Source organism: Oncorhynchus gorbuscha, linkage group LG20 (assembly GCF_021184085.1).
Source record: "Oncorhynchus gorbuscha isolate QuinsamMale2020 ecotype Even-year linkage group LG20, OgorEven_v1.0, whole genome shotgun sequence".
NCBI classification, from domain to species: domain Eukaryota; kingdom Metazoa; phylum Chordata; class Actinopteri; order Salmoniformes; family Salmonidae; genus Oncorhynchus; species Oncorhynchus gorbuscha.
In genome coordinates this window covers 12137220-12164152 of record NC_060192.1, presented here as the reverse complement: position 1 = coordinate 12164152, position 26933 = coordinate 12137220, and the positions used below count along the sequence as shown (strand labels likewise).

The window sequence follows — 26933 nt, the reverse complement described above, 5'->3', positions numbered from 1 at the left end:
TACAACAGTACATCATGACCGACAGGTCTGGGTAATGTTGATATATTTGTACCTGGCGCCACCAGCTGGAGCTTTCTGGTTGAGCATATTCAGAGGAACACACTGTGTGAGGAACAGAACTCCGTTAAGTTTTCTCCTGCTTGTGAATGGTCCTCGTGAGCAAAACTTTCAGCCCCTCTTGGGGTACAACGGCAGGGGAATTCAAAACTGGTTCTCTTTAATTATAACACATTTTTGAATTCCATTCCTTTGTCCTCCTAGGAAGGCTGAATATTTTCTTCTCTTCCGTTTGCTCTTCTGTTCATGCACCTTGGTTCGAAGGTGAGGAAGTAAGTAGTCATAGCAAACAATCATATTTTGTGAATGTTCCTCATAGCATTTCTCTCAGTTGTAGGTTTTCACAGAAGTTTTCCAATGGGTACCGTAGTATTGTCTACAACAAACAATTAATCTGGAGCCCTCACCTAATCGTCGTTGTCTAAATTGGTTTCTCTCCTTCAGAAGCTAATAGAGATTGAGGGCAACTCTGTAGCAATGTAACTTGAAGTAAGAATGCAACACTAACTTTTAAGCAAACCTCCCATTTACATTAATTGGCTCCCCTGTGTTAACCGTGATTAGTTAGACTACCTTGTTACCCTCTCATACCCCTGACAACGAAATGGATCGCTTAGATTTGAAATCCTTAGTTGCTACATATATTTTTGGACTCATTAATGATATACTGTAAACCTATTGATTCTTGAAGAATATGACTTAAATGCCAAAATACACGCTTGCCAAAATACACGCTTGTTTTACTCCAATGTTCGTAAACAAACACCGAATAGCCTCAAAACATAGTTAAAACAATTCAGTTCTTGCATCCATAGCTCTGTATCCAGGCCCATCCCTCAACTTTTTGCCAAAACACAGACGGGATGACTGCTTTGCTATTGTTTCAATTAAGGATTTTAGAGTGACTGCCCCTAAAAAAACAACTTATAATTTTGAAAATGGCCTATGTGGCATTGATTTGAGTCAAACTTTTATTCTAGTGTAAAAATGTACTACAACGTGTAAATAGGATAATTTTGGTCATAAAGTTGTGAGATGATAGGAAATAATGGTGTGTCACGGAATGAATGAATCAAGGGTACTGTAACAGTTTTCCCAGGGTTTATTTTCATTCCTGCCCACAGCTGGCAGCACCCAGGTACATGTAATTATCAATTCGGAGTGCAGCTGCACTTGACCCAATCATAATGCACATGGTCAATTTGGTTTGACATTAGATATCCCTATGAAGCTACTTAGGCACCATCAGTAAATTACCCAAATGTAATGGGCTAATATTCTAAAAGGGCAATAGCTCAAAATGTCAATGACTTAAAAATCTTAAACAACTATATATTGTAGAAATGTATATACAAATGTTGAAAGCTTTTAATGAGACAACTAAGATGAAAATATTGTCCCATTTACATTGTGTAACTTATTGACGGCCCCTAACGATCCCCAGAGCTGTCCAAAGTCAAACCACTTTGCCACGGTTGCACATCACCCGGCTGTAGCTAATTAGCTAAAATATTTGGCTAACTCTTACCACCTTGGAACACATACACGAGGTACCCACATCAAACCACACCCCACGAAACCAAATCAGGTTTAATTCAGTCATGGCCTCCAGCATTTCTTAAAGACATGCTCCGAAACATTGGCGACTACTAAGTATTTTTAAACCTCCCGCTTTGGACTGGGTGTGTTACTATGTAGTTCATACATACATATCTATGAGCGGAATTACTGTCTTACCTCCATCAATTTGCCACGAAATCCATAGTTTGAAAGCGACAGTTTTTCTGGAAGCTGCGCTGCTCCATTTTCTCTCTATTTTCCCCCACTTGGGCCAGCCCCCTAGCGATTCAAATTCAACCAATGAGCTTCAGTCCCTCTTCAATTGTGACAGCTAGCAAGAGGCACATCATGCACACACAGCAGAGCGAGAGAGAGCGGTCACGTGGTGCACATATCTGCACATATTTGACACAGTACGCAATTTCCAGGGACTAATTTCCTCTCCAAAACATTCTCCTCTTATGCCTGTGAGCTCATGCCCCGCCATCCCTCCTCCAGAACTGACAACAAGACCCCTCCACTAGGACATATTCTCCAAAACGCTGAGAAATGTGTCACCCTAACAGTGAAATGTGTCTGAACATTTGGAAATAAGTGAGGGGGATATACAGTTTCCCATCGTTAAAACTGAGGGATAAAATTAGATGAAGCAGATACTCCTCATTCATCTCCATCCTAGGCTGTGTCCCAAATGGCACCCTATTCCATATATACAGTATTATAGTACAAAACTATGTAGCCCATACGGTTCTGATTAAAAGAAGTGCACTACATAGGGACGCACACCGTTTAGGACTCAGATCTCCGCCTAACACTACATGCTACCCAATCCTCCCCGTCCTCCCCGGGAACCAGACCCCCATTCCATACACTTCTGTCTGTAGAGTTGTCCTTCAGAAGAAAATAAATCTCTTCATAAAACTTTCACGTGAACTTCCTCTGATCCTTGATGACTTTGTAAACTCTTAACGTGTTGAAGTCTTTAGGGTGAGGTGTTTGAGGGGGTCTAGGGAGTGTGGTGAGAGAAGATCTGTAATTGGTTGTGATTGACGTGTGTGTGTGTGTGTGTGTGTGTGTGTGTGTGTGTGTGTGTGTGTGTGTGTGTGTGTGTGTGTGTGTGTGTGTGTGTGTGTGTGTGTGTGTGTGTGTGTGTGTGTGTGTGTGTGTGTGTGTGTCTTCTCAGATCCCGAATGTGTGTGAACCATGTAATATTATTGTTGTCTGAAATCATGTACATTTGGTTATTTTATGGTTGTCTTCAGGCTTCCTTGAGCATGTGATTCCCCAGCTCAGTGAATGAATACATTAGTGCCTATGAGGTCCATAATCAAAATGTGATGTTGCTATGGTAACAAGCAGCAGTGGAAAATGTTGTTTTGAGCAAGTGGTGATCTCAGGGAGATAAAAATAAAATGATATCTCTGTCTCACTGGAATAAACACGTCTAGACGCCGTTATACACACAAATCGATATTTGATATAAAACCAACTCTTCACAACATTGATTTGATATTGATCACCTTGCTCACATCAAATTCCCTTTTCCTGTTTAATCGCCCCTGTTGTCAAGGTGAGGACAGGACCACGTAAGGGGACTATTACCACACAAAAAATAAAAATAAAATAAAATATATATCTAATTTCAAGATGGAGCAATAATAAGACCAGTAGCCTGAAGTGGCGTATTGGCCAAATGATGTAATGCTCTATGCAGCACAGACGCAGACAGTCTGGAATAGCAGCTCATTCCTGGATCAGGACACATGCTGTTGAATGTGAGGACAATGATTATGATGAGGATTTTGCTGAAAAATGTGAGTCCGCTCAAAATCAAAATCTTTCCATGTCTGACCTTTGCAGAGTTCATATCAAAAGGTCATTCTGTTCGGACAGACCTTGAACCTTTTTTTGCAAGCATCATGGCCACAAGGTAATTTCTGTTTTATGTAAATGGTCACCAGCCCTTGTTTTTATTTTATTCTGTAGCTACGTTGGCATCAGGTTTCTCAGTGGAGTTCCGCAGAGGAATTAGAGCTACAGAATAAATTGTATCTACACACACGTGGACACGCGACCAAAAACCTAAATTACCACTAGCATGACATCATCGTGGCAGCACTGTGCTTGAGTTATTTGTGAGCCGTGTGTGTGTGTAACATGCACATTAGAATCTCATATATCCCTCACCCCACCCTTCACAGAGTCTTATCCCCACGCTGAAAAGCAATGCAAAAATCATTCATAAAAAAAAACTGGACCCGATAACTTTAACAGGATCTGGAAAAAAAGGCGTATGGCGACAGTCGATATTAAAACATGCAGAGGCAGACGAGCTTGGGGCCTTACTGAGAGGAATGAGACTGCAGCAGAGGCGAGAGGACAGGGAGAGAAATGCTTACTGCAGCCCGCCACACTGAGCCAGAGTGAGATGACTACTATTATTATAACATTGTTATTTCCCCTGCTCAGCTACCCATTGATTTGTGTATGAAAACCTAGTGCTTTTCTTTTTCTTCTGCATGCTTGCCCCCCTTCTGGGTTCCTGCTCTTTGAGTGATCAGCTGATGAAGAGGCTAGCAGCTCGCTGCTATGCTGGCTTGCTAATTCTCTCCCCTCCAGCTGCAGCTGCAGCCGATCCAGCTACAACCCATCCTGATCCACAGAGACAGACTGCAGACTGCAGACAGGTAAATATTTATTCCTTCTTTCACTCTCTTTCTTCACTCTCCCTCTCTTTATTCTCAGGATAGCATTCTGCTGCATCGCACAGATCGGCACAGAGGGAGACGAGAGAGTGTGCGTGTAGGTGTGCACGGTGTCTGTGTTAGTGTGTGAGAGGTAGAGGGTGTGGGTGTGTAGGTGTGAGCTGTAACGGATGAGGGGGTATCGTTTTCCAGTCGAGGAGGGGAAGGAAGAGGCAGGCTTGTTTGGTGATGATGGTACAGGCATGGAGCAACAAATACTGTACACACACTCATACTTGCATACAAAGGCAGTGTTTAGATGTTATGCCCGTCTTTCAGGATTACTCTGTATCTCTGTGCATTCCACTGTAGGTAGAGAAATGTTTGCCGGGCTTTATAAAGATGACCATTTAATGCTGACAGATTATCAGCATGATGTCTTTTGTTGTCCTTTGTACTGTTCTTGACACTCTCTATCATTTCTGTTCTATGCATGCTTTTCTCGCTTTCACTGTGTGTGTGCATGTGTATCAGTGTACGTACATGCATTTTCCACTGTCGGAATGTCATTCAGATTTTTCGCCATTGATAATGATTATTTGGCCACTGTTGTCGTGTGCAAATGAGCTGTGTGTGTGTGTGTGTGTGTGTGTGTGTGTGTGTGTGTGTGTGTGTGTGTGTGTGTGTGTGTGTGTGTGTGTGTGTGTGTGTGTGTGTGTGTCGGTTGACCAATTATGAATGTGTATTCAGAAGCACAGACGACATATCTGCATGAATATACAGTTGCATGCGTATTCATCTTTGTGTCGTTGTAGATATGTGCTAAGACAGTATAATATCATGTGGGTGTGCTGTGTCTATGTTTCTACATGCCTGCGTGGCTGTATGACTCATTTCATACATCAATATTTTTGTTAGATTGCCCAGCCTACATCAATGACTGAGTGTATAAAACATTAAGAACACCTTCCTAATATTGAGTTGCACCCCCTCAGAACAACCTCAATTTGTCGGTATATGGACTCTACAAGGTGTCCAAAGCGGTCCACAGGGATGCTGGCGCATGTTGACTCCAATGCTTCCTACAGTTGGATCAAGTTGGCTGGATGTCCTTTAAGTGGTTGGCCATTCTTGATACACATGGGAAACTTCTTGACACAAATCGGTGTGCCTGGCACCTACTACCATACACTTAAATATTTTGTCTTGCCCATACACCCTCTAAATGACACACATACACAATCCAAGTCTCAATTGCCTCAATTGAACAATCCTTCTTTAACCTGTCTCCACGCCTTCATCTACACTGATTAAAGTGGATATAAAAAGTGACATCAGTAAGGGATCATAGGATTCACCTGGTCAGTCTATGTCATGGAAAAAACATAGTGCTTGTACACTCACGTGATTCCATTCATTCCTATGTGAAGATTACAATAGAGCATTTGAAACCAAGGAATTTGGTTAAGATGGAGTCTCATGGATACTCTCACTGATACATAACGTGCAGTCTGAGCTAGTCCATGTAGTTACGTTGCAGGCTAGCCTAGTGTTGCCCTCTCTCATTGAGTATGTCAAGTTGAAGGCCGAGCTTGGGTACTGCTGGCTGGCATTAACAACTAAATCATCATTATAACTTATTCTGTGTGAGATGTTAAAATAAATTGATTCAAGGACATACATCTGGTGTCATAGAAGCAATTATTGATAACATAGTATTCGATTATGTATTTATTTTACGTGAAGATTGACCACAAAGATTGCCATTTTCTCATTCACAATAATAGGGATCCTGTTTTCTGCAAACAATGCCTGCAGTACCGCATTGGGCCTTGAACTTTGTGGCTTCAAGAAGAGGGGGCACTCTTTCTCCTCTTGCCTGCATGCATTCCTCATTCTCTGCTGAATGGGCCTAATTCAGACTTAGAAAATGTACAGTTGAAGTCAGAATTTTACATACATTTAGGTTGGAGTGACTAAAACTAGTTTTTCAACCACTCCACAAATTTCTTATTAAAACCTCTTAAGGCTATAGGGCACTATTTTCATTTTTGGAAAAATAACGTTCCCATAGTAAACGGGCTATTTCTCAGGATCAGATAATAGAATATGCATATAATTGACAGCTTAGGATAGAAAACACTCTAAAGCTTCCAAAACGGTAACAATATTGTCTGTGAGTATAACAGAACTGATATTGCAGGCCTGCAAGCCTGAGAAATATCCAATCAGAAAGTGATTCTTATTTTGAAACCTCTGCGTTCCTATGCATCCCTATTGACCATTGAAAGGGATATCAACCAGATTCCTTTTTCTATGGCTTCCCTAATGTGTCTACAGTCGCTAGACATAGTTTCAGGCTTTTATTTTGAAAAATTAGTGTGAACGACAACATTGCGTCAGTAGTTAAGTGATGGCCCTCAGAGTGATTTGTGCGTAATAGACAAAGGCGGCCATTGTTCCTCTCGCTCCTAGTGAAAAGCCAATTGTCCTTGTTGATATATTACCAAATAGATATTTGAAAAACACCGTAAGGATTGATTATAAAAAAACGTTTGCCATGTTTCTGTCGATATTATGGATCTAATTTGGCGTTGCCGTGACTACAATTTCCGGTGGATTTCTCAACAAAACGTGAACTAGAAAAGGAGGTATTTCGGCTAGAAAAATATCCTTTATGGAACTAAATGAAAATTTGCTGTCTAACTGGGAGTCTCGTGAGTGAAAACATCTGAAGCTCATCAAAGGTAAACGATTTAATTTGATTGCTTTCAGATTTTCGTGAACAAGGTTCCTGCTGCTAGCTGGACGTAATGCTAGGCTAGACTATCAATAAACTTACACAAATGCTTGTCTTGCTTTGGCTGTAAAAACATAATTTCTAAATCTGAGATGACAGGGTGATTAACAAAAGGCTAAACTGTGTGTCACTATATTTCACTTGTGATTTCAGAATATTTTCTAGTAAGATTTTTTTTGTCCGTTGCGTTATGCTAATTAGTTATTAGATTTGCTAACTTCTTAGTAATGACTCGGGACGTCGGTTTTGATAAGAAAGCTTCTTTTAGTAAGAATACTTGTTTACGTTACATTTAACAACAATGGTTTTGGTACAGAGCAATGCAGGTAAGATGCTGTCGGAAAGTCAGCTACAATCACCCACACCTGCACATAATTGGCGCGTTATCACTCATTCCTCCCACAAGGCATTCTGGGACTTGCAGTCAAAAAACATAATTCAACACAACCCAATACAATTACATATGCAAATAAATCTAAAGAAATATCTTTACAAATACATCTCAAAGAATAAACTTAAACATGAACTCAAACACATTAAAGTTACAACATCCTCCCCCCCGATGAACAATTATGTTCATGTAGATCTCTAGGCAGTATATCAACTGAATAGGTCTCCTCAACAAAGTCCCTGAAGCAATACGAACTGAACATGATCTAACTAAGCCATCTCGGCCTGGAAACAGTTCCTCAATCTTTCCTAGTTTCCAGGTTTGTCTGGGTGTGTTATCTTCTCCAATGAGTACAACGTCACCCGCCTTCAGTGGGGTGGGCTGTGGTGTGTCACAGCGGTGTGCTGACTTTAGATCCAGCAAGTAGTCTCTTCGCCAACTGTTCCAGAAACTGGTCACAAGTCTCTGCCTGTACTTCCATCTGCGTGTCATGTCCCGCTTGTGTAACGTTGGGTGCTGAGTGTCACTTGCTCCAGAATGCATCACCTTCTCATGGTGGTACTGTATCAGCATTTCTGAGTATCTGTACTTATTGGGTAGAACCCATGGATGCTGCTCTCTGAATGTGAAGTTGGACTGTTGCAGTCTTCCTCCTACACAGAGTAGTTCGTGTTCGTCCAGGAAAGGTTTCAGTTCTCTGATTTTACAGTCATTGTTTAGGCTTTTTCCTGCCTTCAGTAGTTTGATCTCCTGTCCGAAACTCTGTTGTTGGGTTACCTTAATCCAGTACCTTTCTGCATCGAACAGTTCGTCAGCAGTCAGTTCACCTTGCATCTTTATGGTTGTACGAGCATTGGCTATGAATCTCTTTATCCAGGCGGTGACTCTGAACACTCTTTTCAGTTTGCTGTACCTTTCAAGCTCCAACACAGGTTCAGTTCTGTCTGTGCTGTTTGCTGCAAGTTGTACAGTAACCTGGCAACTGGACTTGAGTTCTATATTCACCTCATCCGGAACCTTGTTATCATCAGTCTCTTCGGACTGATTGGGTGAAGTCAGAATTCTGGGTCCATTCCACCATAGCTCGCTCTGTGTCAAGTTTCGAACAGTTTGTCCTCTGGTAGGGAGGTCAGCTGGATTTAGTGTTCCCTTCAATATGTGACCATGACTCTGGATTGGTCAAGGACTGGATCTCCGTCACTCTGTTCGCAACAAACTGCTTCCATTTCTGAGCTGAGCTGCAAATCCAATGCAGCACGATCATCGAGTCTGTCCACATTTTGATCTGTTTTTCTTCCATTTTCAGTGTGGTCATCAAGTTGTTTGCTAGTCTTGCTCCAATCACAGCTCCCATGAGCTCCAGGCATGGCAGCGTCATTTTCTTAAGTGGGGCTACCCTGGACTTGGATGCGACTAGACTTGTTGTTTCCCTGTCTTGTGACTCACCTTGCAAGTAAGCTACTGCACTGTAAGCCTTTTCACTTGCATCACAGAACACGTGTAGTTTCAGGGTGTGGTTATTCTGTGGCCGCATGTCTGTTCTGTACCACCTTGGTATGGTGAGCTGGTGTAACTGGGGTAGTTCTGAACACCACTGTTGCCATTCTCGTGTCAGATCAGGTGGTAATTCTTCGTCCCAGCTGAGTCCCCTCTCCCACATTTCCTGGAACATGCACTTGATCCTGATGGTGAAGGGAGTTAAGAAACCAAGAGGGTCGAAGATACATGCAGACGACTGCAGAACACTTCTCTTTGTGTTTTCCTTTTGCCTTAGAATGCTCAGTAGTGGCCTGAGGTCAAACACAAAGTCATCCGTTTCCGGCCTCCATACTAAACCTAAAACCTTCAGCACTAATCCTTGTGTTTGTAACGTCAATGGGTGGTCAGTTGTCGTACTCTCCTCCCATTTCGTTTTCAATTAAGGAGAATTGGTCATCCATTTGCAGAGGTCCATGCCTGCAATCGACAGCATTCGCTTTGCAGTTGTTGTCACAAGGTAAGCCTCTTCAAAATTGCGTGAACTTGCAATGAAGTCATCTACGTAGAGTGACTCTCTCAGTATCTCTACAACTTCTGGTTGTTCTGTTTCATATTGTTTCAGGTGCTTCCTGATTGTAGCTGCCAGCAAAAATGGACTTGGGGAAGCTCCAAATACCACTCTTTTCATCCTCAGCACACGCAGCTCCTCTTCATTTTCTCCCCTTGGTGGGCCAGTGAGCCATAGAAATCTCACGGCGTCTCTGTCTCTCTCTACTAGGGATATCTGCAGGAAAGCTTTCTTGATGTCTGCCATGAATGCGATCTCATGTAGTCTGAACTTTATCAGAACGCTGAGCAGATCCGGATTCAGGTTCGGTCCTGTGAGTAGACATTCATTGAGAGATGGACAGCCATCTTCATGGGACGAGGCATCAAACACCACTCTCAGTTTTGTTGTCACCTTATCTTCTCGGAGTACTGCATGGTGAGGTAAGTAGTATTTTACGTTGTCTGCACTTGATGCGTTGTCCTTGGGCACGTCCTCTGCCATATCTTGTTGTAAGTAGTCTTCTACTACTTCATTGTATCTGCTGTACAACGTCACATCCTTCTTCAGTCTTTTCTTCAGACATTCAAGCCGTTTCTTGGCGATTCTATAGTTGTCTTGGAGTTCTGGCATTTCTCATTTCCATGGCAACTCCACATGGTATCGCCCATCTTTGAAGGTGGTTGTTTCCTCAAACCTTTGAAGAGCCTCGTTTTCCTCTGAGTTCTGTGTTTTCTCGCTTAGAATACCCAGCGACTCAAGCTCCCTGAATGCATGCAGTTGCTTGGAGACTAATGTGTCTTCATCAAGTGGGATGAACATGCAGGTTGCCTCTGCAACACTTGACATGGACACGGGTCCCTGCACCGACCATCCAAAGGTGCTCTCTAAAGCAACTAGCGTGTCTGTCAGTCGCTCCACTCTGCCTGATACTATCTGCCAGTAGTAGTCTGCTCCTATCAGGACAGAGAGTTCAGGATCATTGTCATCTCCTGGAAAGTCTGCGAGCTGCAGTCCCCTTTTACTGAGCTCATACTGAATCCGTTCACCAGGAACCTTCATCACAGCTGTGCACACTTGTGGGGTTTCAATTGCCTCTATCTCTATTCTCTGCTGTTTGTCCCAGACATTCTCCAAGATGACTTTCACTGTGTTGCGTTGGGACGTTGCTGGGGCAGAGGAGCCAAACGTGTGAAGAGTGAGTGCCTCTTGTCTGATTACTGGTAGCTTCAAGCCCTTCACAAGGTTTTCATGTATGAAGCTTCTCTGACTGCCTCCATCTAGTAAACAACGAGCTATCTTCCTGCCCGATGGGCCTTCTACCCATGCCTTTGCCGTTTGTAGCAACACAGTGTTCTGTCCATCTGGTTTCATCTTCACTGAATGGGGAATAACTGAGGAAACAACAGCGTCTACAGAAACAGTAGGGGGTTGCACCTCACTCCTCTCACTGGTACACACCGCAATGTGATGTGTCATGTGTAACATGTGGAAGCATACATCTTTGACTTTACAGAATTTTGCTATGTGTCTTTGTCCTAAACATACAAAGCATCTTCCCATGTTCTATAGTTTCTCTTTGCGTGTAGCAATATTGTAGTCAGGGCAGTTTTCTGATTTGTGGTCTGCACTGTCACAAAATAGACACATTTGTTGTTCCTTCTGGCTGACTGTATGCAGTGCTGCAGCAGAGGGCATGTTGGGTCTTTTTGGTTTCATTTCATTGGAGAAGCATGACTTGTTCCATGGTTTGCTCTCTTTCTGTTGGTTGTATGATCTTGTCATTTGCAGCGCTCTCTCCCTGCTCTGAACCTCTTTCTGTAGGAAACTGATAATCTCAGACACTTTCCATTCATCATCTACTCCCCTCTGACGACTATAGTCAAGAGCTATGTCCTCTGGAATCATCTGCAGTAAGATTGGGAATAGTAGGCTTCCATAGGATTCTGATACTACACCCAGTGATTCCAGGCTCCTAATCTGAATTTCACATTCATCATATAGCTGCCTCAATGCATTTAGATCAGAGGATTTCTTCACAGGTGTGAGATTCAGCAGCTTTGACATATGAGCACTAATCACAAGGTCTTTCCTTCCAAATCTGCTCTTGAGTAGAGTGATTGCATTATCATAGTTACTGTCTGTTAACATCAGTCCTGCTACTGCCTTTGCAGCTGGTCCAGTGAGATATGTTTTCAGATAGATAAACTTCTCTTTTTTACACAGTGAATCATTGTTGTGAATAGCAGTCTCATACTGGCTCCAAAACTCCTGCCACATACTGACATCTCCATAGAATTTCTCAATAATCAACTTCGGAAGCCTTACTGAGTTAGCGTCACTCACCCGGGCTGGTAGTGGATTGACGTACTGTTTCGTCGTTATCACTCTTTGTGCACGACTCTTCAGCATGATAATGCATTCTTTATAATCCTCCGTGCATGCAATCTCTGCCTCCAATTCGTCCAATGGCGTTAACTGTTCAATTCCACGATCGAGTTCAAACAAACTGTCCTCCTTAGCTGATAACAATTCCAACAATGTACTCAAGTGATCGGTATCCGGATTTGACTTGGATATTTCCACGTCAATCTGATTCAAAATCCGTGTTGTTGCGCATCGAATGGTACCCCGCTTTCGTCTCATTCTTTCTGCTTCATGCCAACGTTCCTTCTCAGCCATTTCAGCCACTTCTTCGTCGCAGCTCATATCCCGGGCTTCGGCACCAAATGTTAGATTTGCTAACTTCTTAGTAATGACTCGGGACGTCGGTTTTGATAAGAAAGCTTCTTTTAGTAAGAATACTTGTTTACGTTACATTTAACAACAATGGTTTTGGTACAGAGCAATGCAGGTAAGATGCTGTCGGAAAGTCAGCTACAATCACCCACACCTGCACATAATTGGCACGTTATCACTCATTCCTCCCACAAGGCATTCTGGGACTTGCAGTCAAAAAACGTAATTCAACACAACCCAATACAATTACATATGCAAATAAATATAAAGAAATATCTTTACAAATACAGCTCAAAGAATAAACTTAAACATGAACTCAAACACATTAAAGTTACAACATTAGTGTAGTTGATGACAATTCTCCCGGATCCGGGAGGGGTAGTTCTAAGAAATTAAGAGTGATTACCAGCTGCATTCAAAGGTAACCAACCTACAACACTAGACTAATGTCATCTTTGTGGTATTGATAGATAATGATTTCACTGATTGCACATAAAGACAGTTCCTAAATGATAAAGTGCTTGCTTTGTTATCCAACTGAGCTTGTGTCCTTTCTGTCAACCTGTGAACCCCGTTCATTGCTGCTTGCAGCTATATTATACATAAAATCTGGATGTATTGAATGTTCCATGTGGTCAATAGTAAAAGGGCAGTTCATTTAATATAACAGGCTTTTAAAATATAATGTTGGTGCACAATTTCCACTTAAAATATTAAAAGATATGCAAAAGGGACTCATTTTCGTGGAACGACCCAAATAGAAAAAAGTTCAAAAAGGTTAGAATGTAAAAATAAGAGTGTGAGTGTGTGAGTCTTATGTGTATAAATGTGTGAGTGTTTGCATGTGCACGCTCATATGCGTGTGGTTTCTGTGCAGCAGGGTTGCCTGTGTGCCTTTAGAGCCCGTATCTTGTTTTTATCTCCTATAGCTGCAAACGCTGCAGCAAGCAACTGCTGTATTTTACACAAAGGCAATTAAAGCCAAGATGTATGCATGCAGCAGCGCTTGTCTGGGCTGGAGGGGAGAGTGAGAGAAGAAGAGAGAGCGAGGAGAGAGAAAGGGGGAGTGAATATGTATTCACATTGGGGGGAATTCAGACCCGAGTTCCATAATGGAATAATGGAACATTATTCCCTTTTTATGCACTTCTCTCTCTCTGTGTATTCTCACCTTGAACACAAAAGCATGAGGAAATGGATGTGACAGCCAGGTATTATTTTGGGGTAGAGATCATAGAAATAGAGGTGTGGCTGCAGATATGCCTTATTCTGACCTCAACTTAATTCCCTAATAATACCACCACCCTTTGACCCACTGGAATGGTGATACAGTGAATTATAAGTGAATAAACTGTCTGTAAACAATTGTTGGAGAAATTACTTGTGTCATGCACAACGAAGATGTCCTAACCGACTTGCCAAAAGTTTGTTAACTTTAATTCCATTATTTTAATTCCATCTTCCATTGATTTGATATCTCCTAACTGTTGCCTCACATGGAGGCTCTTTGACTGTAGCCTATTGCCACTTTGATGACTTATGACTGGCCAACAACAACAACAAGCACACACGCCACTCGTGAAAAGCAAAGTGCAGCAACATAAATTCTAAAATTTCTCTCGATCTACGACAGCAGAGACCCGTGACAATCATATCAGAACCGACCCAGACCCATGACATTATTTAGAATTCTGGATCCGGGTCCTGGATTGGACCTCGGGTATTTGGGTACAGGTGATTCCGTGAAGCCTTCTAGTTTCAAGTTGATAGGCCACTGTGTAGTGAATTTACAGTAGTTTAATTGGACAAGTAAATATTTTTTTTTGTTGTCAATAACTCAGCCATCTTTTGACCTATCCCTTAACTCACAAACTAAGTTAAGGCTCAGTGCAGTCAAAAATGCTATTTGTCTGTGTTTTATATACAGTGCCTTCGGAACGTTTTGCACATTTTGATGTATTACAGCCTGAATTTAAAATGGGTTAAATTGAGATTTTTTGTATTACTGGCCTGCACACAATACCCCATAATGTCAGAGTGGAATTATGTTTTTCGAAATTAGATATGAATAAAAAATGAAAAGCTGAAATATCTTGAGTCAATAAGTATCCCTTTGTTATGGCAAGCCTAAATAAGTTGAGGAGCAAAAATGTGCTTAACACATCACATAATACATTGCATGGACTCCCTCTGTGTGCAATAAGAGTGTTAACCATGATTTTTGAATGACTACTCCATCTCTGTACCCCAGATATATAATTATCTGTAAGGTCCCTAAGTCGAGCAGGACATTTTAAATAAAGATTCAACCCAAACAACAGGGAGGTGTTCCAATGTCTTTTTAAGAAGGGCACCTATTGGTAAAAAAAAGAAGCCGATATTGAATATCCATTTGAGCATGGTGATGTTATTAATTACACTTTGGATGGTGGATCAATACACCCAGTCGCTACAAAGATACACGCGTCCATCCTATCTCAGTTGCCGATAGGAAGGAAACCGCTCAGGGATTTTACCATGAGGCCAATGGTGAGATTGCGCAGCTGAACACTGTATTCTGGAAACAGTCATTTTTGTTGTTGTTTTTGACAACAAAAAAACTAGTTTTTAACAACTAGCACCATTATTTCTTGCCCAGGAATCACTTAACAGACAGGTTGAAGCCTGCTTGACAGAGACGCTAACCTTAGCTTGTTGGCTAGTAGCTAGGTAGCTAACGAAGTTAGTCCCAGAGGAGTTTGCAATGGATTCCTTTTTGTCTGGAGTAGTAAATGAATGGTTCCAGTGCTGTATAAGCTGTATCTACTTTCGGGACAAACTGGATCACTCCAATATGGCAATTGTTTGCTTGCGGAGGATTATAAGATTGAACTTCCTTGATCAAGCAAGTCGCAATGTAAGAAACTTAGGAAAACGCGGAGTGGTGGCTAGAGGCCATTCTCACTTGTTGGATGCATCTCTGCCTTGTTGTTGTCTGACTGGCCGGTGTTGCCTGGAGTTTGTTTGCCAGGGGAGCCATCTCCTGCTTCTCCTCCCCCATCTAATAGTAGAGTTGAAGGAGCACAGCAAGAGGAGGATGCGACCATCAACAACGAGAGGCCCGGAGCAGATACAAACAACAAATAGTTTCACCGCCCTGGAGCCTGATCTTCCTGCACCTTTGTCTCTGGGGGTATCTGTCCCTGCGGCAAATCGAGTGGGGCTTCTCCATCTGACGGAGGCCTGCACCAGAAGCCGCGGGCTCAAGTTATCCTGTCTCTCGCCCATTCTTAAAGGGTTCTCAGAATCCTGTGAAGCGTGGGAGTGGGTGGATTTCCTTGTCCTTCTCACCAGCCATCTTTTTGTGTAGCTCAAGGGTAAGAAATGCAAAAACAATGTCCTATCCTGGAGCTGGAGTAAATTACATTTCTAAGCTGCTCCCGAATGTTCTAGGCCAGGACAAGGAAATCGATTCTATCGTAGTGCATGTGGGTTTTAATGTCCTTATGAAGGGCAGATCTGAACAGTTGAAACTGAATTTTAAAGAGCTGATTGATTCTCTGATAGACACTAATAAAAGACCACATCTGGCCCTGTGCCCTCTCTGAATCGTGGCATTGAACGCTATTGCAGGATTCTTTCTCTTCACAACTGGCTATGTGATTATTGCAGCTTAATGTGTGCAACGTTTGTTGACAATTTCGATACCTTTTGGAAACAAAATATGTTTTATAGGGAGGATTGGACCCACCAGAATCATTTGGGTTCATGGATCCTTTCAAAGCGTTTTAAGGCTCCGTTGAGACAAGCCCAGCTCAGTTAATGCTTACCATTGCGTCGCTGAGTTATCATAATGCTTCAGCAAATGTACAGTTGAAGTCGGAGGTTTACATACACTTAGGTTGGAGTCATTAAAACTCGGTTTTCAATCACTCCACGTATCTTGTTAAGAAACTAGTTTTGGCAAATCGGTTAGGACATCGACTTTGTGCATGACACAAGTAATTTTTACAACAATTGTTTACCTAGGTGTCTGGTTAGACTGAAAACCCTCCTTCCAGACTCACATCAAACATCTCCAATCCAAAGTTAAATCTAGAATTGGCTTCCTATTTCGCAACAAAGCATCCTTCACTCATGCTGCCAAACATACCCTTGTAAAATTGAGCATCCTACCGATCCTCAACTTCGGCAATGTGATTTACAAAATAGCCTCCAATACCCTACTCAATAAATTAGATGCAGTCTATCACAGTGCCATCCGTTTTGTCACCAAAGCCCCATATACTACACACCACTGTGACCTGTACGCTCTCGTTGGCTGGCCCTCGCTTCATACTTGTCGCCAAACCCACTGGCTCCAGGTCATCTACAAGACCCTGCTAGGTAAAGTCCCCCCTTATGTCAGCTCGCTGGTCACCATGGCAGCACCCACCTGTAGCACACACTCCAGCAGGTATATCTCTCTGGTCACCCCCAAAACCAATTCTTCCTTTGGCCGCCTCTCCTTCCAGTTCTCTGCTGCCAATAACTGGAACGAACTACAAAAATCTTTGAAACTGGTAACACTTACAGTGGGGCAAAAAAAGTATTGTCAGCTCGCTGGAGACTGGCAAGTTCTCCCACTTAAAAAGATGAGAGAGGCCTGTAATTTTCATCATAGGTACACTTCAACTATGACTGTAGGATTTTTTATGAATTTATTTGCAAATTATGGTGGAAAATACGTATTTGGTCAATAACAAAAGTTTATCTCAATACTTTGTTGGCAATGACAGAGGTCAAACGTTTTCTGTAAGTCTTCACAAGATTTTCACACACTGTTGCTGGAATTTTGGCCCATTCCTCCATGCAGATCTCATCTAGAGCAGTGATGTTTTGGGGCTGTTGATGAGCAACACACACTTTCAACTCCCTCCAAAGATTTTCTATGGGGTTGAGATCTGGAGACTGGCTAGGCCACTCCAGGACCTTGAAATGCTTCTTACGAAGCCACTCCTTCATTGCCCGAGCGGTGTGTTTGGGATCATTGTCATGCTGGAAGACCCAGCCACGTTTCATCTTCAATGTCCTTGCTGATGGAAGGAGGTTATCACTCAAAATCTCACGATACATGGCCCCATTCATTCTTTCCTTTACACGGATCAGTCTTCCTGGTCCCTTTGCAGAAAAACAGCCCCAAAGCATGATGTTTCCACCCCCATGCTTCACAGTAGGTATGGTGTTCTTTGGATGCAACTCAGCATTCTTTGTCCTCCAAACACGACGAGTTGAGTTTTTACCAAAAAGTAATATTTTGGTTTCATCTGACCATATGACATTCTCCCAATCTTCTTCTGGATCATCCAAATGCTCTCTAGCAAATTTCAGACGGGCCTGGACATGTACTGGCTTAAGCAGGGGGACACGTCTGGCACTGCAGGATTTGAGTCCCTGGCGGCGTAGTGTGTTACTGATGGTAGGCTTTGTTACTTTGGTCCCAGCTCTCTGCAGGTCATTCACTAGGTCCCCACGTGTGGTTCTGGGATTTTTGCTCACCGTTCTTGTGATCATTTTGACCCCACGGGGTGAGATCTTGCGTGGAGCCCCAGATCGAGGGAGATTATCAGTGGTTTTGTATGTCTTCCATTTCCTAATAATTGCTCCCACAGTTGATTTCTTCAAACCAAGCTGCTTACCTATTGCAGATTCAGTCTTCCCAGCCTGGTGCAGGTCTACAATTTTGTTTCTGGTGTCCTTTGACAGCTCTTTGGTCTTGGCCATAGTGGAGTTTGGAGTGTGACTGTTTGAGGTTGTGGACAGGTGTCTTTTATACTTATAACAAATTCAAACAGGTGCCATTAATACAGGTAATGAGTGGAGGACAGAGGAGCCTCTTAAAGAAGGTCTGTGAGAGCCAGAAATCTTGCTTGTTTGTAGGTGACCAAATACTTATTTTCCACCATAATTTGCAAATAAATTCATTAAAAGTCCTACAATGTGATTTTCTGGATTTTTTTCCAGATTTTTTCTGTCATAATTGATGTGTACCTATGATGAAAATTACAGGCCTCTCTCTTCTTTATAAGTGGGAGAACTTGCACAATTGGTGGCTGACTAAATACTTTTTTGCCCCACCGTATCTCCCTCACTAGCTTTAAGCACCAGCTGTCAGAGCAGCTCACAGATTACTTCACCTGTACATAGCCCATCTATAATTTAGCCCAAACAACTACCTCTCCCCCTACTTAATTTATTTCTTTATTTATTTTGCTCCTTTGCTCCCCATTATTTCTATCTCTACTTTTCATATTCTTCCACTGCAAATCTACCATTCCAGTGTTTTACTTGCTATATTGTATTTACTTCGCCACCATGGCCTTTTTTTGCCTTTACCTCCCTTATCTCACCTCATTTGCTCACTTTTATATATACTTATTTTTCTACTGTATAATTGACTGTATGTTTGTTTTACTCCATGTGTAACTTTGTGTTGTTGTTTGGGTCAGACTGCTTTGCTTTATCTTGGCCAGGTCGCAATTGTAAATGAGAACTTGTTCTCTACTTGCCTACCTGGTTAAATAAAGGTGAAATAAAAAATAAATAAACAGACAGATAATTTCACATATCACTATATCACAATTCCAGTGGGTCAGAAGTTTACATACACTATGTTGACTGTGCCTTTAAACAGCTTGGAAAATTCCAGAAAGTGATGGCATGGCTTTAGAAGCTTCTGATAGGCTAATTGACATCATTTGAGTCAATGTAAACTGTAAAACGAGTAAACGAGTCCTATATTGACATAACCTGAAAGGCCGCTCAGCAAGGAGGAAGCCACTGCTTCAAAACCACCATAAAAAGCCAAACTATGGTTTGGAACTGCAGATGGGGACAAAGATAGTACATTTTGGATAAATTTTCTCTGGTCAGATGAAACAAAAATAGAACTGTTAGGCCATAATGACCATCGTTATGTTTGGAGGAAAAAGGGGCAGGCTTGCATGCCGAAGAACACCATCCCAACCGTGAAGCACGGGGGTGGTGGCATCATGTTGTGTGGGTTTTTTGCAGCAGGAGGGACTGGTGCACTTATTTGACCCAGTTGCAACCAAGCTTTAACTTCCTGACTGATGTCTTGAGATGTTGCTTCAATATATCCACATAATTTTCAATTCTTCATGATGCTATCTGTTTTGTGAAGTGCACCAGTCCCTCGTGCAGCAAAGCACCCCCACAGCATGATGCTGCTACCCCCGTGCTTCACGGGTGGGATGGTGTCTTTGGCTTGCAAGCCTCCCCTTTATTCACCACGCTGTCTGTGTGGGTGGACCATTTCAGTTTGTCCGTGATGTGTACGCAGAGGAAATGAAAACTTTCCATCTTCTCCACTACTGTTCCATCGACATGAATAGGGGGGTGCTCCCTCTGCTGTTTCCTGAAGGCCACGATCATCTCCTTTGTATTGTTGAGATTGAGTGTGAGGTTATTTTCCTGACACCACACCCCGAGAGCCCTCACCTCCTCCCTGTAGACCGCCTCGTCGTTGTTGGTAATCAACCCTACCAGTGTAGTGTCGTCTGCAAACTTGATGATTGAGTTGGAGGTGTATGGCCACACAGTCATGGGTGAACAGGGAGTACAGGAGAGGGCTGAGAAGGCACGCTTGTGGGGCCCCAGTGTTGAGGATCTGCGGGGTGGAGATGTTGTTTCCTGCCCTTACCACCTGGGAAGGTCCCGTCAGAAATTCCAGGACCCAGTTGCACAGGGCGGGGTCGAGACCCAGGGTCTCGAGCTTAATGACGAGTTTGGAGGGTACTATGGTGTTAAATGCTGAGCTGTGGTCGATAAACATCATTCTTGCATAGGTATTCCTCTTGAGCAGATGGATTAGGGCAGTGAGCATTGTGATTGAGATTTCGTTGTCTGTTGACCTACTGGGGCAGTAAGCAAATTGGAGTGGGTCTAGGGTGTCAGGTAGAGTGAAGGTGATATGATCCTTGACTAGTCTCTCAAAACACTTCATGATGACGGAAATGAGTGCTACGGGGCGATAGTCGTTTAGCTCAGCTACCTTTGCTTTCTTGGGAACAGGAACAATGGTGACCCTCTTGAAGCATGTGGGAACAGCAGACTGAGATAGGGATTGATTGAATAGGTCCATAAACACACCAGCCTGCTTGTCTGTGGATGCTCTGAGGCTAGGGATGCCGTATGGATGCCGTCTGGATGCCGTCTGGGCCGGCAGTCTTGCGAGGGTTAACACATTTAAAATTTTTACTCACGTTGGCTGTGGTGAAGGAGAGCCCACAGCTTTTGGTAGCGGGCCATGTCGGTGGCACTGTATTGACCTCAATGCAAGCAAAGAAGTTGTTTTGTTTGTCTGGGAGCAAGTACCAAATGAGATTTAAATTGTTTACACAAACAGATTTTGACAAAAATAAAGTCCCAGAAGTCAAAGATGACCTCAATAGACCTATACACCAATGATTTATCTTACTATTTGTGAACTATTTTCAGTTTTAGTGTATAAGTATATTGCAGTCATCTTTGAATTCTGAAGAACTTCTTCCTCCTCCTCAAGGTGGAGGAGAACGGGGTCTTGGAGGACATGGAAGAGGACATCAGCCTGAAGAAACGGAAAGGTGATCACCACGGCAACAAAGACTTAGAGTCACGAGACTCCAGCCAGGAGGCTGAAGGAGAAAAGGTCAAGAAGCGCCGGGGACGACCTCCTGCAGAGAAGCTGCTCCCCAACCCCCCCGAGCTCACCAAGCAGCTGAGCACACTGGTGGATATGGTCATCAACTACAAAGATGGGTGAGATTAAATTACTTAGATGTAAAAAAAAAAATATATATATAAATATATATATTTTGAGATGGTCCATTTACTTATTCTACTATTTCTATGAGTTGGCAAACAAACTAAAAGGGTGCACACTGCCACCTTCAGTTCTGGAATTTTTCCGCACAAGTATATTTCATCTATCTATCTATCTATCTATCTATCTATCTATCTATCTATCTATCTATCTATCTATCTATCTATCTATCTATCTATCTATCTATCTATCTATCTATCTATCTATCTATCGACCTAGTGTGTTTTCTTTCAAATACTTTGGCTGCACTTGATTGGTACAATGGAACTAAATCTGGCCAATCTGCCACTCCAGGCAGGCTCAATCAAACCCTGAAAGTATTTGAAACAAATCACATACTATTGTCTGGAGAGGTCTGTGTGTTTTTGGTCCGTAACAGGGCCTGTGCTAAATGCTTCCAGGTTGGGCCGTCAGATCAGCAAAGGCTTCATCCAACTGCCTTCAAGGAAGGAGGTGTCAGAGTACTACGAGCTGATCCGAAAGCCTGTGGACTTCAGGAGGATCAGGGTAGGCTCAGTGGACCCTCTACACCAGAGATTCCCAACCTTTTTCACACAGGGTCCCCTGTTTAACATTTGATCAAATTAGACACAAATACATAGCATTTTACATTTTCATATTGCATTTGATATAACCCTTCATAGTTCATAACAGCATCCCAATGAATTGGAATACAGGCCTCCACAAAAACAGTAGGCTATTTTAATGCAAATAGCCTGACTTTTTGTGTAGAACAGGTAGCCATCTTAAAAAGTAATTCCTATTAAATGCAGAGATTTGGGAACACACCATTTTCTGTTCATATTGCATTTTATATAACCTATATCAGCATCACAATTAATTAGTATCTCTCATTATGCACCTGTATTTATATTTGGGCACACCTACTCATTCCAGGGTTTACTTTTTTGCATTGTAGAATAATAGTGAAGACATCACAACTATGAAATGACACCTATGGAATCATGTAGTAACCAAGAACGTGTTAAACAAATCCAAATATATTTTATATTTGAGCTTTTTCAAAGTAGCCACCCTTTGCCTTGATGACAGCTGTGCTCAGCATATGTAGAAACTCCTTCAAGACTGTTGGAAAAGCATCCCAGGTGAAGCTGGTTGAGAGAATGCCAAGAGTGTGCAAAGCTGTCATCAAGGCAAAGGGTGGCTACTTTGAAGAATCTAAAATATAAAACATATTTGGATTTGTTTAACACTTTCTTGGTAACTACATGATTCAATATGTTTTATTTCATAGTTTTGTTGTCTTCACTGTTATTCTACAATGTAGAACATAGACAAAATAAAGAAAAACCCTTGGATGAGAAGGTGTCCAAACTTTTGACTGGTACTGTAGATATATATTATTTTGATCATCCCCCTCAAAAAAAATATGTCAGGACTCAAGCCCCAACAGGAAACATTGGCACGGGGGGGCGCACCCCCTAGATTGAGCACCCCTGCTCTACACTGCAATCTATAGACTCAGCACGACACCAACCCACCCACATCTTACCACATACCAATTCAGCGCAGAACCAACCCACCAATCAGCCTTCTGGTTGCTCACTACCAAATCTCAACACTAACCCTTAAATCTTCCCTCATACCAACTGGACCTAGGCCTGTTAACAAAGTCACAGATGGCAGTGCTAGCCTTTCATGTGTCCAATGGTCCCTCGACAACCCTGTGGTTGTCATAAACAAAAAAAAAATGCATATTCCATCTTCATCTGAGCAAACTTTTCTATGATGTTGGATTCAGGTACTAATATACACTGTATTTATGAGCATACATGTTTTCTGACCATATGTTGTTTTTTGTAGGAGCGTGTGCGCAATCATAAGTACAGGAGTGTGGGAGATCTGGAGAAAGATATCATACTGCTGTGTCACAATGCCCAGACCTTCAACCTGGAGGGATCTCAGGTGTGCCTCAGGGATGTGATCTAGGGCCACTGGAATTCATGTCACTGCCTATGGTTCTACATGAAATCCACATACCATGATGCCCCCAGCTAATGATTGTGAGAGGCTAATTTGGTTAATGTTGTGTGTGTTTGCCATAGATATTTGAGGACTCGATTGTTCTCAAGTCTGTGTTTGAGAGTGCACGACAAAGGATTGTCATTGATGATGAGGTGAAACAGGACAGCACTGCCATCCGTGATGACGGAGGTCGAGACAATCAGTTGGTTTCATCAGCAGGTGAGACCCAGCCGTTGTGACCTCAAAATAATCTCTGAAAACCCAAGTTATCAAGCAACATTATTTAGATTTTGAGTAGCTTGAAATGATTTATTTTCACAAAGATCAATGACAGGACAAACTAATATCTGGTTGTCATTATAAAAAGTAAATGGCAACTCTCTTTTGTTCCTTTCTTAATCCTCTCTTTTCAGTGAAAATGGCAACAAAGCAGGGGAAACAGAGGATGAAGGAGGAGAGAAGCAGAAAGACGAAGGTCAAGAAGACAGTCTACAGTGATGTAGACAGCGATGAGGATCTGGAGGACAATACAGCTAAAGATGAGGGTTGACCTGTAGGACCAACGCTAGTTCATTTATCCTCCTTATCCTCTTTCTTTCTATCCACTGTGACTGTGCGTTGCAGCTTATTAATTTGCTCACCTTGCAACAGGTTTGTCTCATCTCAAGTCAAGAAATCTACTCAAAGGAATGTACATAACTAATAACTATTTTTTTTTATGACGTTGCTCCCTCTGTCTTCATGTGAAAGCTACTGTGTGTATCCTTAATGCTTTACCAGAGGATATCTCTCCACTCTTTTTCCATTAGTTGTTTATTTATTTGAACGTGTTATTACTGTTGTGTGAAATTACAATGTATTTCTGCTGAGACGGAGACCACCCTCAGAGAGTGGTGCCTGTTGATAACATCTCTATGTGTTGTGTACAGGTATGGGAGATGTCAGAACATGGTTGGTCAGCTCATCAATATGACCAGGATGTACACTCAAAATGTGTGGATTTAAAATGAAATTTGATTCTGTAATAAAACTCCAAATAGTGGAAGTGTATTTGAACAATATTGTGTATTCTGAACGACCTGACAACCAACGTTGACTTCAAACTTAATAAGCAGTTACAAACAGATAAAGTTGTCTCACTTCAGGTGTACGTTCTATACTTTATATTCATGGACTTTTTGTATAATTTGGCGTCTTTTTGAGTTTGGCTTAGAGTGGCAACTAGCAAGTCCCAGGTGACAAACAAGAAAGAGAAAAAAAGAGAGCTCTCCCAGCAGGAGACAGTATGGATTTGTGTTGATGTCTTTTTTTTTCTCTCTCTCTTTTTCTTGGCAAGAAAAAGCAACCCACTGGGACCCCGATTCTGGCATGAAGAAGTTTGTGTACAAGTCGCTACAGTTCTTCTGTACTAATCCTGCTTTGTGTAACAAGAAAGGCAGACATCAGTGTAGCCAGCAGAAACATATTCTATACCCCAAGGACTGATTATACAGTATTAATATGTTTATGTTGTTTAAATTGCAAATCTGGTTGTACCCATTCTTATGCTTATCACTCTTTTTATATATAGGACAGTGCTGTAGCAATGCACTTAGCCATCCGCTATGCTTGTATAGTCTCAGCCAGGAGAGGCGAGAAAGAAAAATTAACTGCATTTGGGCTATTATATGTCACTCTCTCTGAGGAAAGTATATGATGTGATGTAAAATGTGTCTGAATCTCTTGCATCTTTCTTTATCAATATTGAAACAACGTCGAATGCATTATGCAAGGAGTAGATTTTTGCATAGTACGAGATCTAATCTGATCTGATTGCATTCTGTTTGTTTTGTGATATGAAAGTCTGCTTTTACAACCCACCCTTCCTCTTTTAATCAGCTCAATATACATGCAATCAATCAAAAGCAGACTACAACAAATTCAATCAAATATTTATTTGTGAATCCATTTCATTTGAGTAAGTGTTCTTGTTTCAATATGCTAAACCAGATTTTCTTTGCACAACCAGATTTTCTTTGTACACTCTAGAGATCTCTGAATAAGTAATGGGTTTCGTGCAATGATTTGCAATGAGGTCGGTAATCTGAGTAGACACGAGCCATTATCAAAGCCAGATTTACTCAAAAATAAACATTGATCAACCCCAAGTTCACCATAGCTTCAACATTACCAGAGTGTCAAAGGATACTAACTGTAATTGACAAAAATGATTAATCAAATGTAAACGCCAATGTCGCAAAGATACACAAGCGATAGCCTCCGATGGCGGCATATTTCAAATCATTTGACAAAATGTAGCATAGACCAACATAGCATCCACAGTTACAATCAATAGGTGGTATAGTGCCCTCAAATCTCATCACTAAGCTAAGTTCCCTGGGACTGAAAAAAAAACATATCCGCCACGCTGACCCTCAACACAAGGCCCTTCCAGGGTGTGTGCTTAGTACTCCCTGTTCACCCACGACTGCGTGGCCTAGCACGACTCCAACACTATAATTAAGTTTGCCGACAACATAATGGTGGTAGACCTGATCACTGATGACAAGGAGACAGCCTATAGGCAGGAGACCGGAGACCTCAACAACCTCTCCCTCAAAGTCAGTATTACAAAGGAACTGATCATGGACTACAGGAAACGGAGGACCGAGCACCACTCCCCATTCACATCGACAGGGCTGTAGTGGAGTGGGTCGAGACCTTCAGGTTCCTTGGTGTCCACATCACCAACAAACTATCATGGTCCAAACACACCAACACAGTCGTGAAGAGAGCACGACAATGCCTCTTCTCCCTCTCTCCCTCATGAGGCTGAAAAGATTTGACATGGGTCCTCAGATCCTCAAAAAGTTATACAGCTGCACCATCGAGAGCATCTTGACTGCCTGCATCACTGCTTGGTATGGCAACTGCTTAGCATCTGACCACAAGGTGCTACAGAGGGTAAATATGGCCCAGGATCTCTATACCAGGCTGTGTCAGAGGAAGACCCAATAATTGTCAGAGACTCCAGTCAAAAAAAGCCACAAGTGTTACCGGTAAGCGGTACCAATGCACCAACAGGATCCTGAACAGCTTCTACCCCCTAGTCATAAGACTTATAAACAAGACTGCTGAATAACTAATAAAATGGCTACCTGGACTACCTGCATTGACCCTTTTTTTACACTGACACCATAAAACATACACATACACTTTCAAACTCACAACATACACTGCTGCTATTGTCTATTGTCTATTCTGTTGCCTAGTCACTTTATCCATACCTACTGTACTGTATATGTACAGTACATCTCAATTACCTCGTACCCCTGCACATCGACTCAGTACTGGTACTCCCTGTATATAACCATGTTATTTTCTACTCCTTTTAAATAGCCATGTTAATTTTACTTATTATTTTGATTAGTTATTCACTATGTATTTATTTCTAGTGTCACTATTTCCATTTTCTTTATTTAATCAAAATCTTATCTTCAACTCTTTATTGTTGGAAATGGACCTGTAAGTAGTCTACACATGTTGTAAGTAGTCTACACATGTCTACACTGTTAGTCTACACATGTTGTCTATGAAGCATGTGACAAATAACATTTTATTTTATTTGACTAAAATAGCAATATATGGACAACTTTCATCTGAATAGTTTGCAACGCAAACTCCATAGCCTTTCACAATGGATTTACAATTCTTCCAATGCACAATACACACACAAGATTGTTCTAATACTTTTATTGCATCAAATGGTTGTTTTATGCAACAGAATAGAGGGTTCTTATAACTCTATTGTGTCTGTGTGAACTGAAAGTGGGCCTCTGTGAAAACACTGAAAGGAGATTTACGATGTC

At 42.0% G+C, this 26933-nt stretch overlaps 1 protein-coding gene across 3 annotated transcripts; it reads left to right on the top strand.

The window, feature by feature from the left end:
- Positions 1–202: 202 nt before the first annotated feature.
- LOC124007403 (probable global transcription activator SNF2L2) lies at positions 203–25716 on the top strand. 3 transcript variants are annotated; one of them, XM_046317924.1, is made up of 7 exons: positions 203–321; positions 4179–4304; positions 20800–21035; positions 21501–21606; positions 22924–23025; positions 23166–23304; positions 23499–25716. In XM_046317924.1, exons 1-7 carry the CDS (start codon positions 304–306, stop codon positions 23633–23635), a joined length of 864 nt encoding a protein of 287 aa, XP_046173880.1. In that variant the 5' UTR covers positions 203–303; the 3' UTR covers positions 23636–25716. The 3 variants fall into 3 exon arrangements, with proteins under 3 accessions (XP_046173880.1, XP_046173879.1, XP_046173881.1); XM_046317923.1 differs by lacking the exon at positions 203–321 and adding an exon at positions 3683–4040 and having other exon boundaries at positions 4237–4304; XM_046317925.1 differs by lacking the exon at positions 203–321 and adding an exon at positions 3921–4040.
- Positions 25717–26933: the final 1217 nt, after the last annotated feature.